The sequence below is a fragment of the Hyaloscypha bicolor genome (assembly GCF_002865645.1).
Source record: "Hyaloscypha bicolor E unplaced genomic scaffold K444scaffold_118, whole genome shotgun sequence".
In the NCBI taxonomy this organism is placed as follows: domain Eukaryota; kingdom Fungi; phylum Ascomycota; class Leotiomycetes; order Helotiales; family Hyaloscyphaceae; genus Hyaloscypha; species Hyaloscypha bicolor.
The window spans coordinates 1,517,311-1,544,464 of NW_020194620.1; the positions used below are offsets into that span (position 1 = coordinate 1,517,311).

Below are 27,154 nucleotides of genomic sequence, written 5' to 3' on the forward strand. Positions count from 1 at the left end.
TCTCTCGTCTCCTCTCGACAGAGACGGAAAGCACAGCCGGACGACAGCCGTATCAGAGCATGTGAAGATGAACTACTGCTCATCTGGGGTTGATCAGAGTTCGAATTCCCCTCAAGTGGACAGATGTCGTATCGCAACCCGAGAGTTCGGATGAGAGGATGTTTTGGTTGGCACAGGCCTTTTGCCGGGAGTGGAAAATCAGACTCTCTGAGCGCGAAACGAGATTCGCACTCAGCGACGGACAGCTGCAGCAAGGTGGAGCCCGCAAGAACGGATCGAAGGAACGTTAACAATAGGTAGGATCTCAGGATGTGAGGGAGAATGGTTCCGAGAAGGCTGGCGCAGAGCCTTCTCAGCACGGCAACGTGACACGAGGGGTGGGAGTCCAGGATGTGGATCTGGGGTGCCGTGGGAACGGGGATGCGTTCTGCCGTGGGGCAGATCCGCGAGCGGGATTCCAGGAATTAATATAAATTTACCTGCGCAGAGAAACGAGGCCGGGGGAACCTCGAGGCTGCTTTGTTGTACTCTGGCTGTTAGATATTAATCAGAAAGGATGACGGCGGCATGATGACCTCGGCCACGGGTCAACGGAGAGAGTGATGCGATCAAGTGACATGTTGACGCTCGAACCACCTCATATTCCGGGGTACGTTACTTTCACGTGATAATCATCATAAACCCTTGTCATCTCATCTTATCTCATCTCATCTCAACTTTGAGGTCTTTTCATCTCGACTTCCCTAGGCGCATGACCAGATGAAAAGGTAACCCGGTGATATCGAGGCCACAGCAGCCCAGCCTTGTTGCGCGAGGCAGCCTTCAGCTCAACTGGGGTGGCTAAGTCAATCACGTGGTTTTTACGAGTTTCTTCAGCCACCACGCGGGAAGGGCGATCGATCCTTTGGCTGCCATGGACGATGTGATTATGCAGCACCGTTTGTAGTCACACAACGTCGCAGCTGAAAATGGCAGTGCGATTCACTTTTCTTTGGGTCTGATTCTCCTTCGTCATGAGCATTTAGATGGGTTTCAAGCCCCTGAAGTCAAGCTCTGATTGTACTTGGTACCCACAAAGTCATCGTTACACGAATCTCGCAATCTAGGTACTCAGCTCGGTATTCCAGCCACAACCATCATGAGTGTCTTCTGGGGAGGGTTCAAGAGCCGAAAAAAGACTCGCCACTGTATTCATGAACACCAAAGCACACACGCAGGAGAGCCAGAAGAAGAACCAGTCGCCGAGACAACCTCTGAACGATCGTCAAATCACGTGCCTGATGCTAATGCTGGAGAGGTCAACACAAGTGGTGTTGTCCCACCCATTGCTAGAGACTCGAAGGGTCGATGTCAAATATGTCGGCAAGAACAGCTGGCAGCAAGGAGATATCGATGGCGGCTCATTATTGGTAGGCGTCATTGTTCCACGTCCTTCCTGAATAAACTCTAAGCAGAAAATAGGGATCTTCTTCCCCTTCGCCCTCCAGGCCCTCGATACAACTATCGTTGCCTCAGCACTCTCCCGAGTGGCGTCTGATTTCCGTGAGTCTCTACCAAAAATCCGAAGACATGTCTATTGATTGTCTCTCAGACGAACTCAAACAAATGAACTTTATTATCTCGATATTCAGTCTGTGTTCTGCAACATTTATCCCATTTTGGGGTCAAATCATCGATATATTCGGCCGAACGGTAACTCTCGAGGTTACTCTACTAATTATGCTGGTCGGAACGTAAGGGCAACAGGGTTCCTTAAGCTCTTTGTCCTCGATCTCTGAAATACTCCCCCCCCCCCCCCCCCCCCCACCTTATGCACTCCCAACACAGCCCAAAGAGTTTAGTTTGACTAATTTTGCTGAATTGTACTCCTTAGACATTCCGGAATAAGGAGATACTGACTCCCCCGTTATTAGTGCTTTGTGTACTGCTGCCCCGTTGCGCGCCTTCCCCGTCTTCATTCTTGGCCGAGCTCTCCAAGGATTATCTGTGTCTGGAATCAATGTTTCGACTCGAGTAATTATGGCGGACAAGGTCACGCTTAAGGAAAATGCTAAAAACAATAGCATTTTTGCTTTGTTTGCAGGAATTTCCTACGCTGTTGGTCCCCTTATCGGCGGCTTTCTCGCAAACAGCAACTGGAGATGGTGCTTCGCTATCAACCTCCCCGTTGCAGCAGTTGGTAAGTTCCAACTCCTCAGATTATCCCCTCTTGGTTTCGGGGTCTGGTGCATTGCCCAACAGCCTCCTGGAACATTATATTCGCGAAAATACTTAAAAGAAGTATTCTGACTCCGATTTCTATAGGCATGATCCTTGTCTTCATTGTTCTCAGACCACAATTATTGGGGCCACAGCCGTTACCTGAACTGCTTGGACAAGACAGCGAGCTGAGAGGATATCAGAAATTCAAGGCACAATTATCAACGATCGACTTCTTCGGTAAGTCTCGACCTAACTATCGTCTTCTAGGGAATGTAGCAATGTCCAGCAGCTCCTGAAACATTCTACACACGAATATACCTTTGGAGAGTTATGCTGACTCCGATTTCTTGGGGAATAGGCCAGTTCTTCTTCCTCTTTGGGCTTGGGCTTCTTGTTCTGGGATTGACCTGGGGCGGTGCGAGCTATCCATGGCATGATTCCCGAGTCGTAACCACGCTCGTCACAGGCTCAATTCTATCCGTTTGCTTCATAATTTGGCAATACCTGATGGCACCAGGGAAATATGTATCGCGAAAGTTTCCACTGCAACGTCCGGTCTTACCATGGGTCTTGCTTTCACAAAGAAACATGTACTTGCTCTTCTATATCAATTTCGCCACAGGCATGGGTACGTGAACCTTCCTCTGAAACTGAGGACAACCCTAATTTTACATAGCAATCACTGCCGTACTATACTTCACGGACTTCTACTACATTAACGTGAAAGGCGATAGCACGAGCATTGCCGGCCTTCAACTGCTCTATTACACGCCGGGAATCGGAAGTAAGAGAGCCCACATCTCTAAAGAATTCGACTAACCCAACCAGTCGGAGTTTATCTCGCGATGGTCTTTTGTAATTTTTGGCCTCGGCAAACATTTCTCCCTTTGTTCCTCGGTTCCATCACTGAAGCAACCGGGATATCTGTTTTAGCATGGGCACTCGACCAAGGCCATCCCACAACCATCGCTTTCATGATGGGGCTTACTGGGGCTGGAACTGGCCTTCGTTTTATGCCAGGCAGTCTCCATGGCATCGGGTTCTTCCCAAACGACATCGCCGCTGTCATAGCTATGACCTCTTTTGCTGTCCCATTTGGTGGAACGCTGGCAATGACGTTGATGAGCAGCGTCTTTTTCAACAAGGTCGGTTTTTCGATTACTGAGTCTCCAACGCAACCAGGGCTCCCAAAACTGCCTCCAGAGATCCTAGGACCGCTTCAATACAAGATTAAAAAGGGCGTCGTGTTCGCTTTCACCAGTATTTTGCCGTTTATGTGGATGTGTGTCTTAGCGGCCGCTAGCTTAGGCAACGTTAAGATTACGAGGAAGAGGAAGATAGACTCTGAGGGACAGATGGACTTCTCTGAGAATACGACGGAAGGAGCATTCTTACCTGCGCTGCTGAGGAGACGATTAGGCAGAAAGAAGCAAGAGGTTGGAACTGGTGTCGCTGTGCAAACGGAGGAGGAGAAGGCAAGAGAGCAGGTCCAGATCACTGTTGCGAACGATACGCACGTTTAAGGAATGAATGTTCATTTTGTTGTATTGCTCGTTTCCATTCAATTAGCTCTAGTTGAGGAAAGAGGCAGAGCGCTATGATTTATGACGTCCTTTTCCTCCATCAAGAAACTGTTCCCATTCCACTTCTCGAAAATCACATTATAACATTGTGAATCATTAATCATTAAGCAAAGAATCTTCTTCCCATGCTCGCTTTCCTCCACGCTCGCTTCGACTCCGTGCTCGCCTTTTCCCCGCCTCCCCCCTTCCCCAATCACCCAGATCACCCTTAGACATCAATACCTCGGGCCATGGTGATACGGCTGATAACTTCCCGGGTTCCCACCATACTGCACCCGATCACTAAAGATCAACGGCGCATCAGCTGCAATCGGAATCCCCTTCTTACGTTGGTCCTTCCGGTTGTAGTACACGAAGATGAGGTAGAACGCGTGAAAGTGACCTGGGATATAGCTAAAACGCTGCTTGTTAACAAGCCCTCGCCTTTGGACAGATCGAAGTGACGAATGCATACCCGAGAAACGTGCATATAAGGTTGATCAGTAAATCCGCACCACAGCCCGCCACGATGAAGACTCCTAACGGTGGGACTAGGTTCCTGTCAGTGCGAAATCTCGAGTACGAAAGAGGGGAGACGGACTGAAGATCGTGATGATGATTAGACAAATCAAGCCCATTAAGCCCATCTTGCTGTCTTGTGGAAGAGTTGTCGCTTAAATAGGGGAGTGGAATCGTCTAATTTTGGTATGTTTGCGAAACGGGGTGTTTTGCACTGGAACTTGAGTTGAATCGTTGTTGGATGTGAAATTTGTTGAAGGATTTGAGGCGAAGTTGTGTGAGGCTGGGTTAAAGAGTTCGCCTTCGATGGGCGCGTGTTACTGTCAGGAGATCACTTGCATTGCATCGTCAACCTTGAACACACCATTCGCACGTGATTGTGAATCTTCAGGCAACCACGTTCTGGTACTCGGTGAATGTCGGGGCTGGAAAATTGATAGGGTTATCCCGTTTCGGCTTCTTGCAAGCTGTTTTAAGCGCAAGTAACCACTCTCGTCTGTTCACCCTGTCCTCGGCTTGAGCTCAATCCTCAAGAGAGATTCTTCCGTCCTGTTCGGATCTCGAAAGCATTCAATCTTGCCATAAAGAGGGATACATCTCCACACGCTTCCAAATCATGGGAGTATCCTGGGGTGATGATGATGATGCTATACTCCCGGAATTTGCAAGCAGGAGGTGTAGGGCAGTTTATAGTCTGGGATAATTCGTGCCGACTCTTGTTCCAGGCCGGAGAGGCTAGTGATTATCGTATCTTAGGAGACGACGAAGCTGGAGATAACGACAAGCCCGCACCAGTTGGTGCAATAGGTGTTTGTGTCAAGGCGGGCAGGACAGATGGTGGGGCTGAAGTAGGAGGGAGGCACTGGGGGGTTTCGCTTTGTAGACCCGTTGGAAAACAAGGTTTATTCTGGATGTGGATATAGGTATCAGAACGCATCGGTGAAATGGATTGGAAGAAAAATATAGATTTTGTGACCTTATTACTTCTTATTCCCGAGCATCTGCCATATAACCAGCAACTATATACTGGCACACCTGAATGTCAACTGTAAACACCACTTCTTCTCATGGCATTTGCGTCGAAAAACAATTCAAATCACTTCGAGCCTAGTTACAAAACTCTTACTTCTTTTATCGTAAAGGGCTCTTTTTCACCTGTTCCTTGGATGTAACCTCCTTTGTTCCTCAACTTAGTCTCGGCTGGCTTTCTCAAGTCGTTCTCATTTCGCTTTTGCCGTCCACTATTTCACAACTTATGGAGAAACCATATTATATTCACTGCGCTTACGAGGCCTTCAAATTTCGTTGCACATCGACTCAATGTCTCCAGTTGATCTGGAACAATGAACTTCCCTCAAAGTCATATCGAAGTGGGTATTAGGTCCAGCCAAGAACTTGTGTAGATCCTTACTTTAAACTTCATCTCAGGAGAAAGATGAATTCGCATAGGCCAGATGTTAAAACATGCCTCCAGTGGGAAGTCAACATCGCTTATGAGCACTTTCATAATGGTACAAGGTCTCGCACGACGAGCTTTTTGCGTAGGCTCGACTTTAAACTAAATCGTAGGGCATTCAACTCCGCTGGGATACTCAAAATTTGGGACCCACAATGAGTTTTTGGCTTCCTTGAGCCGAAGGATGGCAAAGCATCAAGGCTGTCGATTCATCTTACATGTCACTCATTGTATCATAACTTGTTCGAACATCCAGACATTTGCAGCGAAAGCTTCCCAGAATCTCCCCCTCATTGAAAAACGTTCAGAGCAATTTTGAAGGCCATATTTGTTTCGGTCACAAAAGGCAGACAGAAACGCCCAAGTATGATTTGATGATTTGCTAGTATAAACGAACCACGCAGCAAAGCAGAGACACTCGGAAAGACCCAGGCAAAGAAAAGCGTCATATTCCCCATAATTCCCTCACACGCCAGCCAAGTCGACCGCTTGACATCGCCTTCCACCACCCATTACATATCTAACCCCCAATGCGTGGTGTGTATTGTATGTGCCCAAATCCGGAGGGACAATGAGCGAAGGGAGTAATGCAGAGGAAGTCGCTCCGAATCGATCTAATGCGCAGAGGGAAAGAAAACCAGTCATCCCGTTCGTTTCAAAGCAACACTGCGTAAGCGAAAATTGTCTAACAGCAGCCCCCCGCTGATCCCGATTGCACGCCTTGTCCTCCTCCAACCTGTACCGTTGGCTTGTTGTTCGCGGTCGTAGTTCCCATTCTCTCTTTGATCTGGCGGGCCATTGTTAGGAAAGCTTGTTCGACGTTGCTAGCGTTCTTGGCTGAGGTCTCGAGGAATGGGATGCCAAGGCTGTCAGCGAATTCCTGAAGGCAGAGTCATGTTAGTCATCGTCCTAGGCTGTGACATGATCCAAACTCCTCATGTGATACTGAACAGGTGATGCTGAGCATGTGATTGAGCGTACCTTCGCAACTGTGTACTCCACAACCTTCTTGTCCGACATATCGCTCTTGTTGCCTACGAGCAACTTGTTGACACCTTCTGTGGCATATCTGTCAATCTCTTGTAGCCATTGCTTAACGTTGTTGAAGGAGTCCATATCAGTGACATCGTAGACGACGCAGATGCCGTGAGCACCTCTGTAGTAAGATGATGTGATCGTCCGGAAGCGTTCCTGTCCAGCAGTATCCCACTATGATCCATTAGCACTCGATCCTCCTCCATATCTGCCTAGTTGAATCCTTACAATCTGTAGCTTCACGGTCTTCCCATCCAACTCGATTGTCCGGATTTTCTGCCTAGTTGTCAGCTTCAGCCTCCAAATGCCCAAATTCCAAAACGTACGAAGTCAACCCCGATAGTTGAGATGTAGCTCTCCGTGTATGTATCATCTGCAAATCGCAAAAGCAAGCAAGACTTTCCAACACCGGAGTCTCCGATAAGGAGGAGCTTGAAGAGGTAATCGTATCTGCCAAGATCGTGAGTAATGCAATTGTAGGCTTCGGGAAGAGGATGGTAGCTGCTAGCGCCCATGTACTTCTGATCGAAGGCCATGCTGGGGAAGGTGAACTCTAAATCACGGGGCAGTCAGTAAACGTGTAGGCTGGATGGCTGTAGCGGTGGTTGAAGGATGACGTTGCTGAGGGGAGACTCACTACTCGGGATTCATGGTTGCAGTTGGGTCTCTGTTTAGTGAAGGGTTGATGTGTGACGTGGATGCCGGAGATGGGAGGTGCGATGCGGTTGTTTGGTTTCTTTGGAGATGAGGAGAACCAATGTATCGCGACGTCTTTCAACAACGTCTTAAGATGGCCGCCTCGCTCCTTCCAAGGTCTCGGCTAACGAAGCACGTGATGAAACTGCTTCCTTGTTCACAAGGCCCTAGATTCACACCCACGGGAGAAGTCGTTCTCGAGGTCTTTGTTGAAAAGTCCTACAACTATATAAGTTCCATTCAGTGCTTCGTAATCTGGCTTGAGTCATTCAAGAGGAGCCACCGTGTTCTGGAGAGCAACGAGGCCTTCCCAAGGTGACCAAACCATTTAGACGCTACTCGATATCCCGCTTAAATGCACGCCCCGCATAAATGCACGCGCACCATACCAAATTTTTTCCTCACTCTCTCCTACTTCTAAATTAAATTATTAATTAACCACAAGACCAATCAGCCTGAAATCAAAAATAGAGATAGATTAATAGCTAATAAATAATATCCCAAATTAATTAGATCCCTTCTCAAAAATTACCCGTGGTTTTATCGTATGCCCCCGGGAGCTCTGTTTTACCGGTGTTTCTGGCCCCCCCTTATTAATATTACTACTGACAAAGGAAACAACCTTCTTTTTAATAACTAGTGCCTTTCTAGGTTTCGCAGGAGTCTTAGTTCTCACTAGAAGAGCCTTTGAAACCATCTTTTCCCCAGCTTTCTTCTTTTTTTGAGCTTGCAATTGAGCCTTCTCCTCGATTCTCACTTCGTCGATATTTCCCGCCCTTATAGCCGCCTGCAAAGCGTTTACTGCCTTCTCAGCATTCTCCTTTTGCTTTTTAAGAGCTTGAGTAGCCTTTTTAGCATTGATTCGTTCTCGTTCTGACTTTGCAAAAGCTTCTTTTTCAGCAAAAAGCTCCTGTACTTATCGAATGTTCTCTGCTGAGAAGAGTATGGGCTTTATATACTCCTCTCCCAAGATATTTAGCTGCTTCCCACGAGACTTGCTCTTTTTTTTATCCTTTAATGCCTTAATTAACCCTTCCTTTATATATCTATCGAGTACGGCTTGTATAGCAAGCTCTTTATTAGCTCTAAAAAGCTTTTCAAGTTTCGCTTAGAACGGATTTTTGTAAAAATCGGCTTGGAAATATCGAATCGATTTCGCAGATTATAGAGTCTTTAATTATTAAATTAATGAAAGAGTAGGTTAAATAGCTACTGGAGAAGTAATTAGACGGGTAATAACCTGGAGAATAAGTATAGGATTATATAGCCAAATACTAGGCTTTGCAAATGCCTTCTGGATATTCTCTACTATAAAAGCATTATTCCAAGCGGGACGAAATAGCTTCAGGAATTGTTTCTTCTTTATTAATATATACCCAAGGCTCTGGGCTTATTATTTATTAAGTTCTTTCGAGTATACAAGTAATAAAAGGCCAAAAAGAACCATATTAAGGGGTTAAAGTCGATATATCGAGTAAGGAGGTAAAACGAGAAGAATAATATAAAGGTCCTAGTATTTATTAATAAATATTATATTAATATAACTTGAATAGCCATTAATAATTAAAAGACGCTTTGTATAAGGAGAAGAGGGTCATATAGCTAGATCAAAGACTTTGGTAAGCTATTAAAGCCCCTATATATTACTACTCTATTTATTGCTTAATATACTAAAAAAAAAGTCATCTTACTCTTATAAATCTTGTACTCAGGTATTTCGTAAATCAAATAATCCGCCGGTATATAATAAAGTTATAGGAACTCTTTTACTAATTACAGAGATATATACTAAGCAAGTAATAAATTCTCGATTTCCGTTATAGGCAGCTTGTATAACTCTCCCTGATTTATATACCTCCTTAGATATAATTCTCTTTATTACTTATATTACCCCGATTAAGAAGCCCTTTTTATCCTAATTATATATATTATTAGCAGTAATATGGTTATATTTAATCGCCTGGAGTAACTAGAGTGGGATATATATTAGTAAGTAATTCTCGTAAAATATAAGAAAGGAATATAAAAGGGAACTCAACCAAGTTAAAGAATAGTTTATAAGTAGGGCCATATTCACCCTTGATATATTAATTCTCGATATTGCATAAATACAAGCTTTTTAGCTCGCTTTGATACCGCCGGCAAAATTGAGAGACCCAGTTCTTTCCCATAGCGTATCCAATTATTTCCTCTGCGAAGTTCTTGACCATTTGACTAGTTAGAGGGATCCTATACTCGGTAAGACGATTGATTTGATTAATTAGAATACGTTCTTGGGCATTGGTAAGGTATTAGCGGATCTGGGACTGGAATTCCGCTCGCGAGGTGGTTAGCCCTCTGGCGTACCGAGAGAGCGTAGATCGCATTAATCCATACTTTCTGGCTATTACAGTGTAATCAGGAGCTTCAGAGCTTTCGATTTCGGCCAGAGCCTTCCGCATATCTTCTTCGTTGACCATTTGTGGGTGTTTAAAGAGAGGGGGTGATTTTTTTGGGAGGCGTGCATTTGGGTGGGGCGTGCATTTAAGCGGGAAATCGAGTAATCGATAAGAGGTGCTTTTCCAGGAACTGGGTTCACGGAATTTCTCTATCAAGAGCTCAACCGCCAGCGTAGAACTCGCCGGGCACTCCCAACTTTGATGTCTTGATGTCTTCTGGGGCCGTACTCAACCATCAAGGCTGATGTCGACACCTTGCAGCCTTCTCCGCTCCGCCTCACACAATGTTCCCAGAACCCCCGCGATCACCCTGAGTTGTCGCCCACGAGTTACTTCCATATCATTTGCACACGCGCCTTCAAGATACCTCGCCACGGTCAATCCAGGACCGAATTGCCTACCCGACGTTTGGTTTACTGGATCTGCGCCGGTTCGAAATATACCACCTGAAAATGTCTATGAACCACGCAAACCAAGTGAATGGACAGTCAAACTGGGAAAAAGCAAGCAGTACTCACTCGCCTACTTTCTGATTACCAACTAACAAATAATACAGCTCTTCGTATCCTCCAGGAGCGCATGCCAACTCTCTTACAGTCTCCCCTCCCGCAAGAAATCCTCTCTCCGCAAATAACCCTTCACCTCTTCCCGTCCACACATCCACACTTGCCGCAAGTCACCGGACGTGTTGCCTACTCTGCTGCCCTGTGGACCTCACCCATCGCATGGGGACGTGTGCCCCTCGTCGGCAATGTCAAGCTGGAGATCCTGTCGGAACGAATGGTCAAACACTCCAACCTCCCAAACTCTAGCCGTCCAGGACAGCTCATTGTCCGCTGGCGTACAATAGGCAAGACACGTGGGAAGGGGATCGGAGGTCTTTATAAGGGCATTGGTGCAAGTGATAATGTGGATAAGATTACGGAGTGGCTTGGGGGCGGAAAGGGAGAGGATGACAGCAAGGAGTTTACTGGATTGTTCCTGTTTGAATTTGACGAGGAGGGAAGGGTCGTCAGTCACACGATCGAACATGTACAAGAAGGCGGTAATTGGGAGAAGGGGGTCGGAGCGAGAGTTGTGGGCCTGACGGATTGGTTACTGGGAGCTATGAAGAAGAACGGGAGAGGAGAGGGGACTCCGTGTCCTGCTTTTTGGGTTGATGATGGAATGAGAGACGAGATGAGAGGCCGGAGATAGAGTACGCTGGAGATAATTGCTGCATTACCATTGATCTATGGCGTTGGGATCATTCATAGATATGGCGTTCAGGTTTGGGCCATGTATTAAACATTGTAAAGATACTGAATACTGAACATAAACACCACTCTAACGAAGCAACAGAGAATAATACCCATATCAAATCACTCCATTGGGTCCTGTACCTATTCCTAAGAAATTAGATTCAGCATACTTCTTTTTCGTATTTTCGGGAGCAGAGTGTTCCAGCAGTTGTTGGACATTGCTACACAAGAATGTCCCGAGAGCTGGTGGACATTGCTGCACATGAGGAATTCATACTCCACGAAGTTGGGACTTACCGAACAAGCATCCGTGGTGGAGGAGAAGTATTGTTACAGTTATGCTCCGGTCTTAAACTTGATCACGCCTCTAAGCTTTGATCCTACATTTGTACCATCCAGCCCATGTTAGATGCAAATGTGAAAGGGCCCGGCGAGGGACAGCTGCCGAAGAAACATCCCAGGGACTGGTGATTATAAGTAAAAATAGTCTAGTAGCTGTTGTCTCTGGGAGACTCTGGAATCTGCTCCTTTTTTTGTTGTTTGGAGACCTGCATATCCTTGATCTAGCAGGCTCTTTGTTTTGCAGGTGTATTTTAGAAGAGGCTCTTACCTCTGAGAGCTTCTCTTCCTTTAGTCAATGAAGCACCTTTCTTCAAGTTCTTCTGTAGCTGCCCACGCAAGTCCAACCATCGTCACTACTGTCGAGAATAGGTGTACAGAGGTTCACTGCTTGTTTCATAGAATAGCGTAGGTAATGCGATGAAGGATACCGTGACCAACTTCGCGTACAATTCGTGCAAGGAACTTTGCAACGTTCATTGCAAAAGTACTGACTTTGGCAGGATATCCTCCAACGAGCTGCACATTTCTCCTTGAGAAAGTTATCTGAATGCTAGCCATTGCTAAAGAGGAGGCCAATGAGCAGATTGCCAATGTTCCGTCAATCATTCGGTCAACGGGTGTCTTCCGTCTTTTGAATACAATAGTGTGCTGAAAATGTGGGAAGATTAGTGATGAGAACACTGCTTAGACAGACTAGTCATATTGGACGATGAATTTGGAATTGGTAGACCAAGAATGTGAACTCAGAGGTCTTGAAAGTGAGGGGAGGTCAGGAGAAACACTCTTACATTACCAATATAAATGCTGTTTCGGCCAAATTAAGGAAGCATCGAGCGTTGCTTCTACTGTAATATTACTGCCCAAACACGATATTCTTATATAGTCTTTGCACATTTTAAGAGGTACGTGAATAGAAGCTCGGCTCGACGAAAGTCACTAGGCGTCGGCAAATGTGTCTAGGTGGTAGAAAATATTTGAAGCCGCAGGTGACTAGACATCAGTAAATAGTTGAATAGCATTAGGAAGTGTCAACGATTTCCATGTTATGATGAATATGATGCTTCAGTAGTGAGATATCCTTGGCACGTATCAAGGGTCGGCCCTAGTGTAGCTCTGACGAGCAGTCTACAAATATCGGAGCCAAGTCGAGTATTTGCCAGCTTTTGTTTCATTGTATTTTGTCCGCATATGATTTGAAGTGAAATGGGCGTGCATTAGTTCTTTCGCTCCCCACTGGCCTCCTTCTTGCGTACCGGTGGAACGATTTAAATAAGGGGGCTGCTCGCTTAGGCTCGGCCTCTCTTCCTCGATCCAAACCTTTTCACAGAACGATCAAATTCATTCAGAGGCAGCCTCCAATTACAAAATTACAGGAAACTGAAATACCAATGTACTCTTCCTCCTAGTACTATCAGAAACTGGTAACACGAATGCTGTAAATGGCAAAGATGGTCAGCCCTTGTGCTACTCCCGAGCCGTGCACTGCCTGGAAAAACTTGAAAGTATAGAGATTCTCAAAAGGAAGAATATCACCAACTCACCAAGGTCCAGAGCCGTTTATTTCCATCTCTGTATGATCCCCTCTTTGGGTTTTAGTTACCATAGCTTGTTTCGCGCCATCGCTCGGCTTCTTGTTATGGTCCAGAGGTCTGCTCTGCATGTTGTCGTTCAAGAATCTTCCACATATGCTTCCGAGGATGTGAAGCAATGATATTCTGTCTCGCCTTGCTCCACCAAATTTGATGCTTCCATCACACAAGCACAATTTCTTCCCAATTTCCACCCCTGTCTTCCAGCTCTGTCACAACTTCCCCATCCATGATACCACGTATATACGCATCTCCGAGGACGCTATAGTATTTCCTTGAATCTCCACTCTCTTCCGAAGGATTTAAGGAAGCTTCGGGTCTTAAGACGTATGGTACTTTTCCCCCAGCGAGAACAGCTACGACGTCTCCCTTTTTGCATTGTTTCGGAGCCCATCCAACGTACCCCTTTTCCGTTGAAATGAAGCATCTGCCATAGGTGGTGCTACTAATAACCGTGCTGACCGCAGCAACGTCAGAAGTGTAAAGGTTTTTGTTGAGAGGTGATGGTGTTTTCAGCCAAGACACCCACTTCTGGAAAGCTGAAATGCCCTGCAAGTCTCTTACACGTCGATACCTAGGGCCGGTATTTCCAAAAGATATTTCCATCTCTCCGCATACGGTGAGCCACCAGGCAACCTCTCGCTGCTCTCCTGTATGCCAGTATAAACTTCCAGGAGACTGACAGACTTCAAACAAAAGTCGACAATTCTCCAAAAATTCTTCCCATGTGCCTTCGGAGAAGCAATGGTCCAAAATAGTGTCGACTATTATACCTGTCCCAGCCAGCTTTCCACTAGCGATTTCCTTGAACTTTGCTACAGAATTTCCAGAGGCTGAAAATAAGGGAAGCGAATCCACCCGCATACTGTACATCTTAAAGTTAGATTGGTTCATCCAATCTGGAACGAAGGAGGGCAATTGAGTTGACCGTTTGCCAACCAAGTAACTAAGAATATCCAAGTTCTGATTCCTTTCAATGAATCTAACCGTAACAGCGTAGACCACTCCCCAGAGAGAACAGCTATAGTCTGCCTCAACTAGTCCAACATCGTTACCCATAGCCAACCCCAACAGGCCATATACTTTATCACGAGGATCTGTCGCCTCTCGGGAAGCGAAGAAAGATATCCAATGGATGATGTTTCGCGCAGTTCGGTGCTTGACGATGGAATCCATGCTTGTGAGTATTTCTAAGCATTCCAGTAAAAGGGACACATTACCGCTCTCGTCCACAAGTAGCTGATGGCAACAACCGTAAGAGATCGCATGATGAAAGATGGATTTTTCAGCATCCAACATCAATTGCCCACAGACGACGTGACTCCCACTTTGGAATACTACCTGCTTCGCTAAAGCGTACTCTTGGACGGTCCCTAGAGCAAAGGTAACATCAGTACTTTCATGATATAGTATATATCCAGGTTGAGAGTGCCAAAGTCAACAGCACACCTGGCGAGATGGCATATAAGGTGCGACATAGGAATTTTCGGCACTTACATAGCCTATTCCACCAGGGCGTTCTGAAGAATTGAATGAGGTGATCTCGCAGCTGAGTAGAATCTAAACCCATGCCATGTACCGAGAGACTCGGGGTCAATGGCTTGACAAGATGAAGAGAATCATCACTCCCCAGTTGCCTAAAAGCATCCATTGCGACTTCACAACCCTCCCAAGCATCAACCAAATAGGCAACGACCAAATTCGCTCTCGAATAGATTGAACTCATAAGCGATACCTGGTGCGTACGTTCAACCATATCAGACTGGTTGATACACAGGGCATCAGCCCACAAGATCCGCTCTCGGTCGTTGTACCGCAAATGGCTGAGCGCAGAATGAAGATTCTTGGTGATAAGAACTTCCTTCCCCCCGAGATTAATCGGCTTGACGGGCGTCATGTCTCCCCAAACGTAAGATAAGGCTTCGTAATTGACGTCGCCGTCGAAGGACGCGAGGCTGAAGCTGCATTCGAGACGAGACTCGTGGTCGAGTGATGGCGCGAGATGGAGCAGACGGATCTGCTTCTGGGCTAGGTCCAGTGATATGTACGCCATAGTGGTCGTGAATGTGGACCAAGGATTGTTCCGAAGTGTGTGTGAATGAATGGAAGTTAGGGAGAGCCCTTGAAATCGTTGCTGAAGTGCAGGGGTTCGTCAGCCAGCGAGGCTGTGACTGAGGCTCGCAAATGCCGGGTCAAGTGAAATTGAACCGGAGAGTAGATGTTCTCGTTTGCTGGGAACATTGAAAATCAAGCCATGGAAATTCTCAGGCCTTCTGGACATTGAATATTCTTTCGGCGCCTCATGGAAAGTTGAAAGCTGAAGGATGGAAGCAGGGGACAAGAGACAGCTCCCTAATTTTCAGCGCTTGCCGGGTAGAACTATATTGAAAATCAAAGTCATGGGAAGTCTTGGAACAGTAAACGCTCTTTCAACGGTTAACGGGGAATTGAAGATTGAAGGATGGAAGTGGGTGGTACGCGGAATCGGTCTGTTTTTACCCGTTTGTACCTTCCACAAGTTACCACTGTAAGAGCTCGCTAATTTTCAGTGCATGCAGGACGTTGTCGGAAAGGAGTGAGCCTTGAGAAAGAAGAGCAGCAAAGAACTGAATGTACTGTATTTTCTTGGACATTGGACAACTCTGCAAAACTCAGAACTTCGAGCATGGCCTGGAGGAATGGATCTTGGAACATGAAGACCGGGAACATGGGGGTGTCTTTCCTTTCATTAAATCATAATGTTACTTCATGATGGCATATTCAATATCCCAACATGATCTAAGACATTCAGCTTCTTTCCATAAGTTTCTGCGTTGGGAGATCATTCTCCTCGTTGTCATCATCGTTACCTTTCCCTTTCTTCTTGACAGACCTCATTCCCTCCCCCATGATCTCAAATTCCACGGCACCTCCCAATCCTGGTCCACTGGGTGCTACATGAGGAGCAAATACAACCTTCATCCATCTTCTCCATTTCCTCAGGACTGGCTCGCCCCTCTCGTTCTCTTCATCTGCCACTATTCCAGGCCCATAAACCGGCCTCTTTATCAAGGTTACCCGGCAAGCGATCTGCGTTGTCCAAATCAAGCCTAGACTCGGTGTCTTCATATTCTTGATAGAGAGATGCGAGGGATGGGGATCATCTCCCCAGCCTGTAAACCACCTCTGCTGATGATCAAGAGACATCGGATCCATGGTGCTTTTAAAAGGAATTGCCGTATTCTCATCGATTTCTGCCCTAACGCCAGCCACACTCGACATCGACCCACTCATCGAGCTGTCTGGCAAGGTTCCCGCACTCCTCCTGGCCAACGGACTGCTCTGCGTAGCTCTATTCAACACTGGATTTGCTCCGCCACCAGAAAATCGATCTGCAACCTGATTTGCAACCACAATTGCGCAATTCTCATCCCTCGCCAGATCTCTCAGCAATTGTCCCAACTTCACGAGCTCTGAACTCCTCTGGGCCATGTTGGCACCATTGTTCTGCCCATTGCCAGTCCCAGGACGCTCGAATTCTGCACGATAGTTGGCAGCTACTGAGTCGAGGATTATGAGACGGATACCGTGCCGTCGAACTGCGATTGGTACCTGATAGCGGAGGATATGATCTTGTGACTCGAGGTCAGGCGTTACGATACTAATTACTTTGTCGAGGGTAGGTTTTGGATTCGCGGAGACGAGAATGGGATGTGTACGTAGAAGTTGCGCGAGTCGAGTTGTGGGAAGGGCGCTTTCAGTGGAGATGTAGAGTGTCGAGCTGGAGAGACCATGGGGGAAGTCAAGTTGAGCGGCGAGAAGCAGGGTAAGAAGGAATTGCGTCTTGCCTGCGCCGCTGGAGATTGTTAACATACTGAATAAGAATCGCAATTTGCAATATCTCACCTCTCGCCGGTAACTTCTGTGATGTAGCCAGATGGTATACCGCCTCCTAATGCGCGGTCGAGATCGTCGTCCAGGGTACTGATGGTGCTCCATGAATTGAGGATGTCCTTCCCCGTCTTCCTCAACAATGAACTCTGGTGCGCCTCATTATTACCATCCGCGATCCCCAAGATGTTTTGTAATGCCTCAAGCACTGCATTGCATAGCCTCTTCACACCGAGTAGAGGGAGCTGAGCGCGTTTTGCTATCTCCACGCAGTCGAGTGTAAGGAGATCTGCCGTTGTGACCAGGTTCTTCTCAAGGGAGGGAAGCAGTCGGACATATTGGTGTGTTGGAAAGCCGGGGAGGACAGCTGTTAGGTCTGTCATGGAGGCATCTGGAAAAAGTGGTGGTCGAACTTGAGTTGGGATGGTTTAGCGGGGTGTTTTGCGGCGAAATTCAGTGGATCGCGTTGGCGCGATGTCCCGTGACTTCCCCCCTTTTCTTAACTTTATTGTCACGAACTTCGCGCGTCCATCTCCTCTTTTTGTACTCTTATTTCAGCAAGCAATCAGCACAGCAGCTGTTCCTCCCGGAAATCTTTTCGCCGCGGCTTGCGGTACGGTCTGCCCTGCTGAGCTAGCACTGCTGACAGTACATCTGCGGGGACGAAGAGACCGCAACGGTGCCCACCCAAGGCCTCCCATTGTCCGGCTTGAGGAATCTCCAGGACTACGGAGCAGCCTCCTTCGGAACTTGCCTGCTACCGAGTCGTCGCAGGCCCGAGAATGTCACTGTTGAGAGGTCTCACCGTAGAACCCGACCCGTCTTGCAGGCACGCCCGAGCAACACGTCAACCCTTGACGTCCCTGCAAGTCCACAGATTGGAGAATGAGCCGCTCAGCTGAGGACTAGCGTTGTTATATATGTTAGGCAACCTAACGAGGCTCTTTTGCCCTGGTATTGAATGCTCTAAGTGGTCGCAGATGTGATGACTTGTCTAGCAATATGCACGAAGTCCAAATTGGTATGGATGGGACTAGGTCCAGGGATCTCAGCCTCCCTGACCGGGCGGCCCAGTGTTTCCTTTCCCCTCAAGTGGAAGAAGCAGTTCTCTTCAGCGTATCCCCTCTCATTCCCTTCAACCACTACCTCTCCGTACATTCTTTAAGGCACATTGTGCGTATCCTCTGTGTTCCAAATAGTTCGCTCGTCGCAAGTATCGACAATATGGCCATCAATGCCGAGCAGGTTACCCTCGATTTGACATACGCTGCTCTCGCCGTTTCAATTGGTGCTATTATTCTATCTTCACTGCAGGCGTTATTGGCATATTTGCAATTCGATAACAGTGAGGTCGGCAGGAGACGATGTTCAGCAGAGATCATGGGAGAGTTATGGGCAAGAAAGACAAGAAGGAAATTTAAATGGCGAGAATGGAGATATCAAGTCTTTTTTGAAGTACCAGTCTTATATACTGCACCACCAGGGTATGAGTTTACCCTCGCTTTTTCCCGTTGTCTGAGCACCCAACTAAGTCAAACTTAGAATCACTGTCGGCCCCCTCACTAAAGTGAAGCCGAGAGCGAAACTAATTGATATCTCTTGACGAAAGTCTGACACGGAGTCAGTCAAAGAGAGTAGCAAGACCTATCAGGACAAGGCGATTCCAATGGAAGTTATTGAGATCCAGAAACACTTTCATCCGATCTACAAGATAACAGGCACAGAGAGTTCTTGCAAGCATACCTTGGCGAAATTCAGTAATGACGAAGAGAAATGGACAAACGTTCACACAGCAGAGGATGAAGGATGTTCATGGGTCCTACTTCTAGATGCTGTACAAGGGCAAGAGAAGGCTTCACGAGCATGGGACAACGCACTCCAACAGGGACTGAGCCACACAATCTGCTGTCTGATCCAAAGGAAGAGACGCTGTTGGGATTTCATACCCCCCAATACTACGAAACCCTTTGCAATGACAACCATTTGTCATCTTATCGAGATTATGTCAATGTTGGGTCTCGTCTGGAAAGAGTTCGACATAAAAAAGTCGTCATTGAGCGCCGAGGGCAATGGTTATATGGTCAAAAGCGAATACGTCCCAGGCCTCGGCATTCTGACCAGATTTTCCCGCTTATCGAAAGCAGAGCATAAGGAGAACAGGATCGTTCCCTGTGAAGAAATCAAGCGACTTTGCTTTGGAGAAGTGTCGTCACTCTTTGACACGGTGAGGGAAAGTCTGCAGGCAAGCCCGGGTCGATTGGAATATTGCCTCAAGCGCTTGCTGCCAAAACTGGGTCACGAGCATCGAAAGCTTATTTTGGATAAAACTGAAGAACCACCAAGATCACTCATGTTCCCGAGTAAGTACTTGTCCAAGAAGGGTCCCTCGGATTTTGATTACTCACCACACATCAGTCACTTTTGAGCTTATTGCTATGACCACGAAATCTGTTCATATCCCGGGGTCAAATTTCGAAGACTTCCAAATCCTTGCAAAGACAGTTGGAATCCGGGTCTAGACGCAGCCGCTTGTTTGGCTGCATTTGCCTGCGAACTAAAGGACTGCCCTAGTTTGGGTAACCACATACTCACGGAAGAGCTCCAAGAATTGTTTCAACATAGGCCCGTGGATGCTTTGGTGGTCAACAACCCACAAACTCAAACCTTACTCCAGAAGATCCAGGCATACTCCGATGCAGCCACTTGCCTTGCAAACGAAAAAGCTGATAAGCACTATTATGCCCAGGAGGAGGATAGACAAACCAGTAAGGACCGAGCAGCCGAGCAACATAATACTCGACTTCTTGTTCTGCTTGACTCTCTGCATTTGGCTGTCGAGATGGTCGACGAAAGGCTCAAAGGCCTGGTTGGCAAACCCCAATTCGGTGAAGTCCTCGCTTTGCACCTTGCCGCAGTGCTAGATCAACAAAACACACTCAACTTGGAGCTGGCGAATGCGACCGGAGACAACCCAAAAGAGAAGATCCTGATCAACTTCTACCTCAACAACATATTCCCAGCTGCGGTGAAGGAACCGGTAGAAGCAGTCAGTGGCACGCAAACGCCGGACTCGGCGACGTCACAGTCGGCTGGTAGTGATGAAGCCACGCTCTCTCCAGCAACAACAACAAACGAAGAAAGGAGTGCTATCTGGTTGGGATTGATGTTCAAAATGTGGTCATGGCTGTTTCTGCATGATTTCAACCCTGAGGATAATATGATTGAGAGGAGCGAATTCAAGAATAACAGATTGCCTATCTATATTGGCTAATGTGGGAAATTGGTTTGATTTATAAAAATCTTCCCTTGGTCTGTGATGGCTTAATACTAAAAGTTCGGAGTTCTTTCGGGCTGGAGATCGCAGTATCTCCAGTAGGGTTCTTTATGGTAGCAAACGGATCTGTTATTCTCTGCAATGTTACCAGTTTGCTTCCAGTGATTCGTTCGAAATAGGAGGAGAATTGCGGCACGATTCAACTGTTAATTGACCACCAGGACCTGGATCTTCGCAACTAATAGTCGGACTTGGCGTCAAGTCCGACTATTATTTGTACCAATCACATTCAATTCCCGCCGTAGCCTTGCAATCGTGTTCTCCTTGGTACCCAAAAGAAATCTTTGCCACACAAGTCTTTACAAGAAGGCCAAGCGGAGTTTTCGGAAGGTCCCCTATCTCAAAACATCACATCTCTACTCGCCCAGAACGTCGTTTGCTCAGTGGCTCAAATCTCATTGGGCATGTTCCAGCAGCCAAGTGGTTCTCTCCGACGCCTCAACACTGTGCAACAATGCGCGAGACACATGGCTGAAGGTGACATATATTGAGATCTATCTTCCCCAAACTCATCTGCGAGCTACCCTCGGTCCAACTGGAGAGGAAGACTACCCTTTAGTACTCATGGGGCTCGTTCAAGCCGTTGGAGTTGGTCCTAGACTTTCATCTACAGGTACTCGTGCGTAGGATTAAAAAAACCCTACCCTGAAGTTTGTTTCTAGCACGTTCGCCTCCACAAAACCTGAATTCCAGCTGTCTTATTCTTTTAGTACCCCGTCTTGCGGCGTCTGTGGATCCAGACAGGGGATGGGTTTATTTACCCAAGTCACCAAGTATCAATATTGATGCCAAGACGGTCGAGAAATCAGACTCATACTCGCCACTTCCAGGGCCTGAGCGGCTCCAATCCCCCGCTAAGAATTCGTTCAGCTCCTGCAGCCACTCCGCCTCCTAATACCAGGCACTTCCCAACAAGCGCAGCCCTTCTTGGCTCTTTAAGTCTTCATCGTCGATCTTGCGCTTCGAGCAAGTATTTAGCCACCTGGCGTGTAGATATGGTATCGTGCCACCAATTATGGACTGTGGCACAATGCCACTCTCTCGGAACAAGGTACGCGAGAACCCTTGCTTTTTACAACTCTACCAGAACGGATGATCTACTCTAGGGGGTATTGGTCAAATTGTCACCAGTGCATCAAGAATGATCCACCGAAGAACGAACCTCTTCCTAATTTAGAGCGGTAAGATAATGCTATTTTTCGTCTGGAACACCTCAGTCAAAGTAGTAGTATTCTATTGTTTCTGCTTTTCTTCTTCACGGAATCAAGAAGTTCCAACGAAGCTTGAATTACTCATCGTGTCCACTGTACCAGTATCAATCCAGCAGTCATGGTTTGCACGAAATCATTACTGTTTGCGGGAATTCTGTCCCTGGCCTCTTCTCTTGCTGTCGACTATGTCCCAGTAGCTACAGCAATCTCGAATAACGGGGCCTCGTTCAATTTGTCTCCCACACCAGCTCCAGCTCCGGACGAGCTTCGACGAAGACAAGCATCACAAATTACGGTACAAACCCTGCTGGCAGCCCCCGATAATACTTGCGGGTATTTCCAAGGAAACTCTGGTCCGTATCCAGCCTTGCGAATCTCGAGAACTTGAGAAGCTTACAAGGCTAAACAGATGCACCATGGGGCTGTTCAACTGGGAATTGTGTCTTCGCCACTCCAACGGCGGCGGCGGTATCAAATGGCACCAAGGGAGCAGGGGGCGTGTTGTGCTGTGATCCCAAAACTGGCTGCCCAGCAGCGCCGGCTGCAACAGCATGCGTAGGTCGAGATGACTACAACAAAACCTGTACAGGATCATGTACCTCCGATCCTGCCACATTGAAATGGTACCACTCCTACCCATTTCTCGCCCTCTTGTACGGGGCATGCTTGGACATCGATGGAACAATGCTAACATGACCTCAAACAGCACTTCAGGAATCTATCTCTGGTGCAACACCGTAACCTTCACAACACCAAACATATCCGCATTCTTCTGTAACTACATCTCCACGACCGATCCTCTCCCTGCCCAGACGGCCTTTCCCGGACAAGCAGGACACGCACTCACAACCACGGTTGCGAAATTCGCTACGACACCCGCCCCCAGCACCTCTCTCCCTTCTTCCCTAAAATCCCCCACAGGAACGCACAGCGCTTCGGCCACAGCAGGAGCTAGCACCGGCGGGGCGGGGAAGTCGAATAAAGGGGCGGTTATTGGCGGTGCGGTGGGTGGCGTGCTTGGGTTGGCGTTGATTGCTGGAGCAGTGATCATGTTTTTGAGGTGGAGGAATAGCCGGGAGCCGGACCAGGGACAGAAAGGGGCCGCCAGTTCGACTGAAGAAGTGAGTGCACCAGCTACAGCGAAAGCTGAACCAGTTGTTACTGCAAGGCCGAAGTGAGAAGCAACTAGATGTGGGAGTTTCGGTGGACAAACATAGAAGGAAAGGGACGGTTCAAGAGGGGGATATGGGACGGCGTGCATAATTTTCATGAGGAGTTAGTTATTCTCTAAAGGAGGACCGCACAAGTGTCGCTTACAAGTACCGGATATATAGTAATGTCTATAAAGGGGTTTAGTCAGCGATAATTTCCCCATTACCGGAGATGGGTATAGAATAGGTGGCAATTTCATTGTTCATCAGACGCTGGTAAAATCGAACGAATATGCAATGAAGTATCGAAGAGCATGACTCACTTGGTAGAAAGGAGATCAGATGAAAGTTTTATTTCATCAGATAGGATGAAACTCAACATCGACTTCGCAAACTCAATGTCCCGAACCAACCCCTCGTCTATTCGTCTCAGGATCAATTAATCTCAATCTCATTCTACCTGGAAAGTTGGGACAATGAACGCAATGTACAACGAAAAGTATCAATTAACATTCATTCATTCATTATCAAATACTGGGGCAAGTTAATCTCAATCTCAATCTCGACCAAGAGCCACCTCACGTCAGATATTGGCCTCCACTGCGAAAATCAATCTAGCCCGCCAACAGAACTCAAACCCTCCTCTCCATCCCCATCAAACACACCACCCGTTCCTCTTGACGACTAAACAACAAAACCGGCCTCCCTCCACCTCTGTACATTCATCTCAATCCACTCCCCCTTCAACGTAGGACACGTCCTCAGCGCCCCGGCCACACTTCTCGTCTTCTCCGTCTCGAACACTTTGCTGAAGACATGTTCTTCCACTTCATTACACATTTTCTCAAAGAAATGTAGGAGTTTGAGCCCCGGGACTGTCATTGGATTGGCGTTCGGGGAGTTAGAGAGAGTCTTGAGACGATGCACCCACTCTTTTATGTCGACTTCTTCCATTTTTATTTTCGCTTTCTCTTTGCTTGTAAGAGAGCTAGATTGCAATATGTCAACGAGCTCTTCCCACTTTACTGGGTAGGGATTGACGATATTGTGTACCGAGTACCCGTTCGCTGGGTGGAGTAAGATGTCCGTGATAGTCGAAGCCGCAACGTCAACGGGAACCCAGTCTACCATTTTCCCTGGGAAAAGCGGAAGGGCATTGATTTCTGGGTGGGCGGAGGTAGCGAACATGATGGGCCACATTTCCGAGGTGTTCCAATTTCCAGTCCGGGTTGAGCCGCAGACTTGGCCGATGCGGAGGAGCTTGATGTCCATCCCGAGAATCTCGGTAGCTTGTTGGGTGACTCTCTCCACTGCTTTATCTTAGCATTGGTCGGAAGGAAGAGTGGGCTGGGGCATATACCGATATATTTACTCAAGGCATAGCCGGTGGTGAGAGACACGGATGGGTCGTCTCCAATGGGTGTCTCTGGGACAGAGGAAGACGTGTGGCCGATTCCCAGGCAGGTGCTTACGCTGCTTGTGAAGGCAAACGTCTTTGGGCGGCCGGCGTGAGCAAGGCGAATCAGAGACATGGTGCCTATGATGTTAGTATTAGGTCTCAAACTATAAATAAAGATAGGACCGAGAAGTGAGAAAGGAAGGAACTGGGAGAGACTTACTTCGTAGACAGTCACCCTCGAACTCCTCAATGCTTCGGTTAAAGTCCATCTTCCATGCATTATGCACCACTGTCGTGACAGTCATTGCGAGCATATGGTAGTTGTGGATATCCAGACCGAGAAGAGGATCCTGCATGCTGAAGTTCAAAACCTCGATCTTGCCTCCCTGCAGAATTGAAGGGTTCAGCCCTCGTTCTTCGAAAGATGTCCGGAGTTTCTCAACATTGTTTGGACCCCGAACCATGGCGTATATCTTTGAGATCCCGGGTGAGGCGGCGAGAGTGGCGAGGAGGGAAGTGCCAAGGGATCCGGATGCACCTGTCAGAAGAACTGTCTCTTTTTCTGATTTACCCGACTGTGCAACAGCCCTTTTTGGCCAGAACGTGAACTCGGTTGAGAGTTGGTCGATGATGCGGTGGACAATTTCTGTCGAAGCAGGTTGGGTGTCGAGGGAGTGAACAGACGAGGTTGGAGTTTGTGGTGGTGTCAAAACAGCGACAAGTTTTGAGATAGAGGGGTTCTCGAACAGCGTTCCGAGAGAGACTTGTCGATTCAGGTGAGAAGAGATGGAGTAGCGGAGGGACAAGGCTAGGTGCGAGGTGATACCGAGGGAAGAGAGGGTTGTCCAATCAGTTATGCGGTCAGCAGGAACATTGACGAGTTTGGACAGGAGGTTGCGGAGGTATTCAGAAAGAGGCTCCTGGGATTCTGGCATAGAGTTAGGGAAATCATGGCCCGAATAGAGCATCTCGATTTCGGAACCGTAGATGCGTTCTGTTTCTTTTCGCTTGACATTTCCCTTAGGTGTTACTGGGAGTTTGTCGCCTTCGGGAAGGATGTATATCATAGATTGCAGGATTTGCGAATGTACCGAGTAGTATTCGTTGACTTGCTGGACCGCTTCCCAGATCTGGTTCCGCGTTAAGTTGCTGGCTGGGTCATAGTCCTCGTGGACTTCGACTAAGAGACAAACACAAGGTTTCGAGTGTCCCAAAGCGATAGCCTTGTTGATGACTTTCGTGGAGCTTTGAATGTCGATTTGAAGTGGTAGAGCATTGGTATTCTCTCCGTTGGTGTGGATGATAAGATCATCTCTCCTTCCTTGAAGGGTGAAGAAGCCACTTCCAGGGGGTTCTTGAATAAACAAGTCTCCTGTCTTATACGGAGCAGTATCGTCCTTTCCATCCCAAAGATTAGCCGCCAGCTCGAAGCCCTTATACACAGCCAACTCAAATACCCCGTCCCCGACTTCTTCCATTTTCAGAAAGGGACTGTCGGGATAAAGATTTCGAAATGTGTAGCAATTGGGACTTTCTCGCGTGTCAGGTATTGTGCGAAAGGCAGGACCGATCTCAGTACTGCCATAGGTCGTTTTGACGTTGATCCCTTTGGAGATTAGGGTTCTAACGAGGTTGGCTGAGAGTGCTGCTCCGCCGGGTTGAAGTATTTTTAAATCCACCAAAGGACTAAAATCTCCACCTGTGTATACAATATGCTCGTACATATTCTCGATGAGAGTGGGAGCGCAGTGGACGCAGTCAACTGAATGTCCCATGGACTTAAGGGTCGCCCACGCTGCAAAGAGAGCCGACGACGACGGAGGCCAAGAAAGTGGCGGGAAGGACAAAGTTTGGCCATTTGGTAAATTCGAAAGCGCTATGGATATGCCAGCAATGTGATATCTGCGCTGTCAGTGGTCGAAGAGAACGGAGGTGACAGATGGGACTCACAATGGAAATAAGAGAAACCAGTTCCCAACATCGAAAGTTTGAAATAGTCGGTACATTCTTGCAATCTGCATCATACTCCTGTTCGTATGGTAAATGGGTTTTGGCATGCCAGTTGAGCCAGATGAATGAATGATGAAGCTATGCCTTTCCCAAACGTCTCCGAAGTCTTGGTATTTAACGGCGTCGACTTTATCATACTTGGGTTCCAACACTTTCGGCAATTCTTCAACCATGGCCAGCTTCCGGACACCGTTTGTATTGGTCGTGCGATTCTTAGAATCTGTTATGACAGCCAATATACCACAGGTTTCCAGTAGAGAGTGCAAAGCAGTCTCTGCATTCGACTCGGCAAGCAGAAGCACCCTGGTACCAAGCTTTTGGAGAGCAAGCTGGGTACAAAAATATTCCAATGTGCTCCCTTGACCAAGTAATGCGACGGTGGGCTGTTTGCGGTTGACATTTGCTTCACTGAGCTCGTTCTGGAGCTGGTGAGCATATGCAAGGGCAAGTGTTTCTGTCACTTGATCGAAGTGATCCCATGTCATCGTGCCGTATGAAGTTAAGGGGTCTGTTGACAAGGGGTACAGAAACCCCTTCTCCCCCTTGTATACCACTCCGTCATGCCGTACTAGAGCGGCGAGGCTGACAAGCTTTGGGTCGGAGTATCGTTTTGAATGGGGGTGCCCATGAAGCCACCAGAGTTCTTTTGTTCTGCTGGATGCATTGGAGGAAACAACAACAGAAGGGTCAGAACATATGGGAATGCTTTTGATAGGTCCCATGTCGTAAGGTGGAGGGTCGAGTCGCATGGGAGACATATTGAAGAGCAAGATACTTTAATGAAAAGTAGATTGCGGGGACCCCAGCCTCCAGAGAGATGGATATAAGAAACAAAGGGGAAAGAGAAGACCATCCTAACCGTACGTTTCCTCCAACAGCAAACGCATGCCCATACTTCTGGGCACCGAGGCATGCTGTTCGTCGGCCGTCCAATGTACATGGGGAGAACTGTTCAATGGAGTTGAAGGCAGCTGAGCGCATGTAGCTCATCTCGAAAAAATCGATAAGACGGCAAGCAAGCATGGCCGTGCTCCACTCGGACGAACCATTTCTCTAGTCTGCGTGGTGGCGCGTCATGGATCATGGTGGGATCTTGTCA

At 47.5% G+C, this 27,154-nt stretch overlaps 10 protein-coding genes across 10 annotated transcripts; 4 read left to right on the forward strand and 6 right to left on the reverse strand.

Moving 5' to 3' along the window:
- Positions 1 to 819: 819 nt before the first annotated feature.
- On the forward strand, positions 820 to 3,725 carry K444DRAFT_594990 (MFS general substrate transporter; the record flags this gene model as incomplete). The annotated part of the gene is made up of 8 exons (XM_024878376.1): positions 820 to 1,409; positions 1,462 to 1,542; positions 1,592 to 1,733; positions 1,914 to 2,179; positions 2,305 to 2,439; positions 2,561 to 2,830; positions 2,879 to 2,986; positions 3,031 to 3,725. Exons 1-8 carry the CDS (start codon positions 1,139 to 1,141, stop codon positions 3,723 to 3,725), a joined length of 1,968 nt encoding a protein of 655 aa, XP_024733364.1. The 5' UTR covers positions 820 to 1,138.
- A 275-nt stretch (positions 3,726 to 4,000) lies between these two features.
- K444DRAFT_594991 (uncharacterized protein) lies at positions 4,001 to 4,411 on the reverse strand (the record flags this gene model as incomplete). The annotated part of the gene is made up of 3 exons (XM_024878377.1): positions 4,001 to 4,178; positions 4,240 to 4,315; positions 4,366 to 4,411. 3 exons carry the CDS (start codon positions 4,409 to 4,411, stop codon positions 4,001 to 4,003), a joined length of 300 nt encoding a protein of 99 aa, XP_024733365.1.
- A 1,547-nt stretch (positions 4,412 to 5,958) lies between these two features.
- Positions 5,959 to 7,578, reverse strand: K444DRAFT_616295 (GTP-binding protein ypt1). Its single transcript, XM_024880899.1, has 5 exons — positions 7,415 to 7,578; positions 7,101 to 7,224; positions 7,003 to 7,050; positions 6,721 to 6,948; positions 5,959 to 6,619 (listed from the first exon to the last, which is right to left on the reverse strand). The coding sequence occupies exons 1-5, from the start codon at positions 7,423 to 7,425 to the stop codon at positions 6,425 to 6,427; spliced, it is 606 nt and encodes a 201-aa protein (XP_024733366.1). The 5' UTR covers positions 7,426 to 7,578; the 3' UTR covers positions 5,959 to 6,424.
- A 1,787-nt stretch (positions 7,579 to 9,365) lies between these two features.
- On the reverse strand, positions 9,366 to 9,934 carry K444DRAFT_616296 (uncharacterized protein). The gene is made up of 2 exons (XM_024880900.1): positions 9,548 to 9,934; positions 9,366 to 9,439 (listed from the first exon to the last, which is right to left on the reverse strand). Exon 1 carries the CDS (start codon positions 9,927 to 9,929, stop codon positions 9,762 to 9,764), a length of 168 nt encoding a protein of 55 aa, XP_024733367.1. The 5' UTR covers positions 9,930 to 9,934; the 3' UTR covers positions 9,366 to 9,439; positions 9,548 to 9,761.
- A 426-nt stretch (positions 9,935 to 10,360) lies between these two features.
- K444DRAFT_632863 (uncharacterized protein) lies at positions 10,361 to 11,105 on the forward strand (the record flags this gene model as incomplete). The annotated part of the gene is made up of 2 exons (XM_024883530.1): positions 10,361 to 10,418; positions 10,465 to 11,105. 2 exons carry the CDS (start codon positions 10,361 to 10,363, stop codon positions 11,103 to 11,105), a joined length of 699 nt encoding a protein of 232 aa, XP_024733368.1.
- Positions 11,106 to 13,242: 2,137 nt separating this feature from the next.
- On the reverse strand, positions 13,243 to 15,133 carry K444DRAFT_632864 (HET-domain-containing protein; the record flags this gene model as incomplete). Its single annotated transcript, XM_024883531.1, has 2 exons — positions 13,243 to 14,453; positions 14,578 to 15,133. The coding sequence occupies 2 exons, from the start codon at positions 15,131 to 15,133 to the stop codon at positions 13,243 to 13,245; spliced, it is 1,767 nt and encodes a 588-aa protein (XP_024733369.1).
- Positions 15,134 to 16,706: 1,573 nt separating this feature from the next.
- On the reverse strand, positions 16,707 to 17,449 carry K444DRAFT_65116 (uncharacterized protein). Its single transcript, XM_024885687.1, has 2 exons — positions 16,966 to 17,449; positions 16,707 to 16,907 (listed from the first exon to the last, which is right to left on the reverse strand). Exons 1-2 carry the CDS (start codon positions 17,331 to 17,333, stop codon positions 16,862 to 16,864), a joined length of 414 nt encoding a protein of 137 aa, XP_024733370.1. The 5' UTR covers positions 17,334 to 17,449; the 3' UTR covers positions 16,707 to 16,861.
- Positions 17,450 to 18,330: 881 nt separating this feature from the next.
- K444DRAFT_645165 (uncharacterized protein) lies at positions 18,331 to 20,221 on the forward strand (the record flags this gene model as incomplete). The annotated part of the gene is made up of 5 exons (XM_024885060.1): positions 18,331 to 18,434; positions 18,493 to 18,517; positions 18,560 to 19,310; positions 19,366 to 19,451; positions 19,634 to 20,221. The coding sequence occupies 5 exons, from the start codon at positions 18,331 to 18,333 to the stop codon at positions 20,219 to 20,221; spliced, it is 1,554 nt and encodes a 517-aa protein (XP_024733371.1).
- A 915-nt stretch (positions 20,222 to 21,136) lies between these two features.
- On the forward strand, positions 21,137 to 22,934 carry K444DRAFT_616302 (uncharacterized protein). The gene is made up of 4 exons (XM_024880901.1): positions 21,137 to 21,465; positions 21,598 to 21,848; positions 21,905 to 22,118; positions 22,202 to 22,934. Exons 2-4 carry the CDS (start codon positions 21,614 to 21,616, stop codon positions 22,671 to 22,673), a joined length of 921 nt encoding a protein of 306 aa, XP_024733372.1. The 5' UTR covers positions 21,137 to 21,465; positions 21,598 to 21,613; the 3' UTR covers positions 22,674 to 22,934.
- Positions 22,935 to 23,160: 226 nt separating this feature from the next.
- Positions 23,161 to 26,877, reverse strand: K444DRAFT_595004 (acetyl-CoA synthetase-like protein). The gene is made up of 4 exons (XM_024878378.1): positions 25,996 to 26,877; positions 24,266 to 25,947; positions 24,007 to 24,183; positions 23,161 to 23,956 (listed from the first exon to the last, which is right to left on the reverse strand). Exons 1-4 carry the CDS (start codon positions 26,811 to 26,813, stop codon positions 23,331 to 23,333), a joined length of 3,303 nt encoding a protein of 1,100 aa, XP_024733373.1. The 5' UTR covers positions 26,814 to 26,877; the 3' UTR covers positions 23,161 to 23,330.
- Between the last annotated feature and the right edge of the window lie 277 nt (positions 26,878 to 27,154).

What these genes read in the sequence shown, in the direction of transcription:
- K444DRAFT_616295 (XM_024880899.1), bottom strand. An exon ending in CAACTATCGGGGTTGACTTC is followed by an intron (nt 7,051 to 7,100) that starts GTACGTTTTGGA and finishes ACAACTAGGCAG; the next exon opens with AAAATCCGGACAATCGAGTT. An exon ending in TGGAGTACACAGTTGCGAAG is followed by an intron (nt 6,620 to 6,720) that starts GTACGCTCAATC and finishes CTCTGCCTTCAG; the next exon opens with GAATTCGCTGACAGCCTTGG.
- K444DRAFT_616296 (XM_024880900.1), bottom strand. Translation starts at nt 9,929, where the DNA reads ATGGTCAACGAAGAAGATATGCGGAAGGCTCTGGCCGAAATCGAAAGC.
- K444DRAFT_65116 (XM_024885687.1), bottom strand. Translation starts at nt 17,333, where the DNA reads ATGACAGACCTAACAGCTGTCCTCCCCGGCTTTCCAACACACCAATAT. An exon ending in ACAGAAGTTACCGGCGAGAG is followed by an intron (nt 16,908 to 16,965) that starts GTGAGATATTGC and finishes CCAGCGGCGCAG; the next exon opens with GCAAGACGCAATTCCTTCTT.
- K444DRAFT_616302 (XM_024880901.1), top strand. Translation starts at nt 21,614, where the DNA reads ATGGTTTGCACGAAATCATTACTGTTTGCGGGAATTCTGTCCCTGGCC. An exon ending in GTATTTCCAAGGAAACTCTG is followed by an intron (nt 21,849 to 21,904) that starts GTCCGTATCCAG and finishes AAGGCTAAACAG; the next exon opens with ATGCACCATGGGGCTGTTCA. An exon ending in GATCCTGCCACATTGAAATG is followed by an intron (nt 22,119 to 22,201) that starts GTACCACTCCTA and finishes GACCTCAAACAG; the next exon opens with CACTTCAGGAATCTATCTCT.
- K444DRAFT_595004 (XM_024878378.1), bottom strand. Translation starts at nt 26,813, where the DNA reads ATGTCTCCCATGCGACTCGACCCTCCACCTTACGACATGGGACCTATC. An exon ending in TGGTTTCTCTTATTTCCATT is followed by an intron (nt 25,948 to 25,995) that starts GTGAGTCCCATC and finishes CTGACAGCGCAG; the next exon opens with ATATCACATTGCTGGCATAT. An exon ending in TGCCTTGAGTAAATATATCG is followed by an intron (nt 23,957 to 24,006) that starts GTATATGCCCCA and finishes AAGATAAAGCAG; the next exon opens with TGGAGAGAGTCACCCAACAA.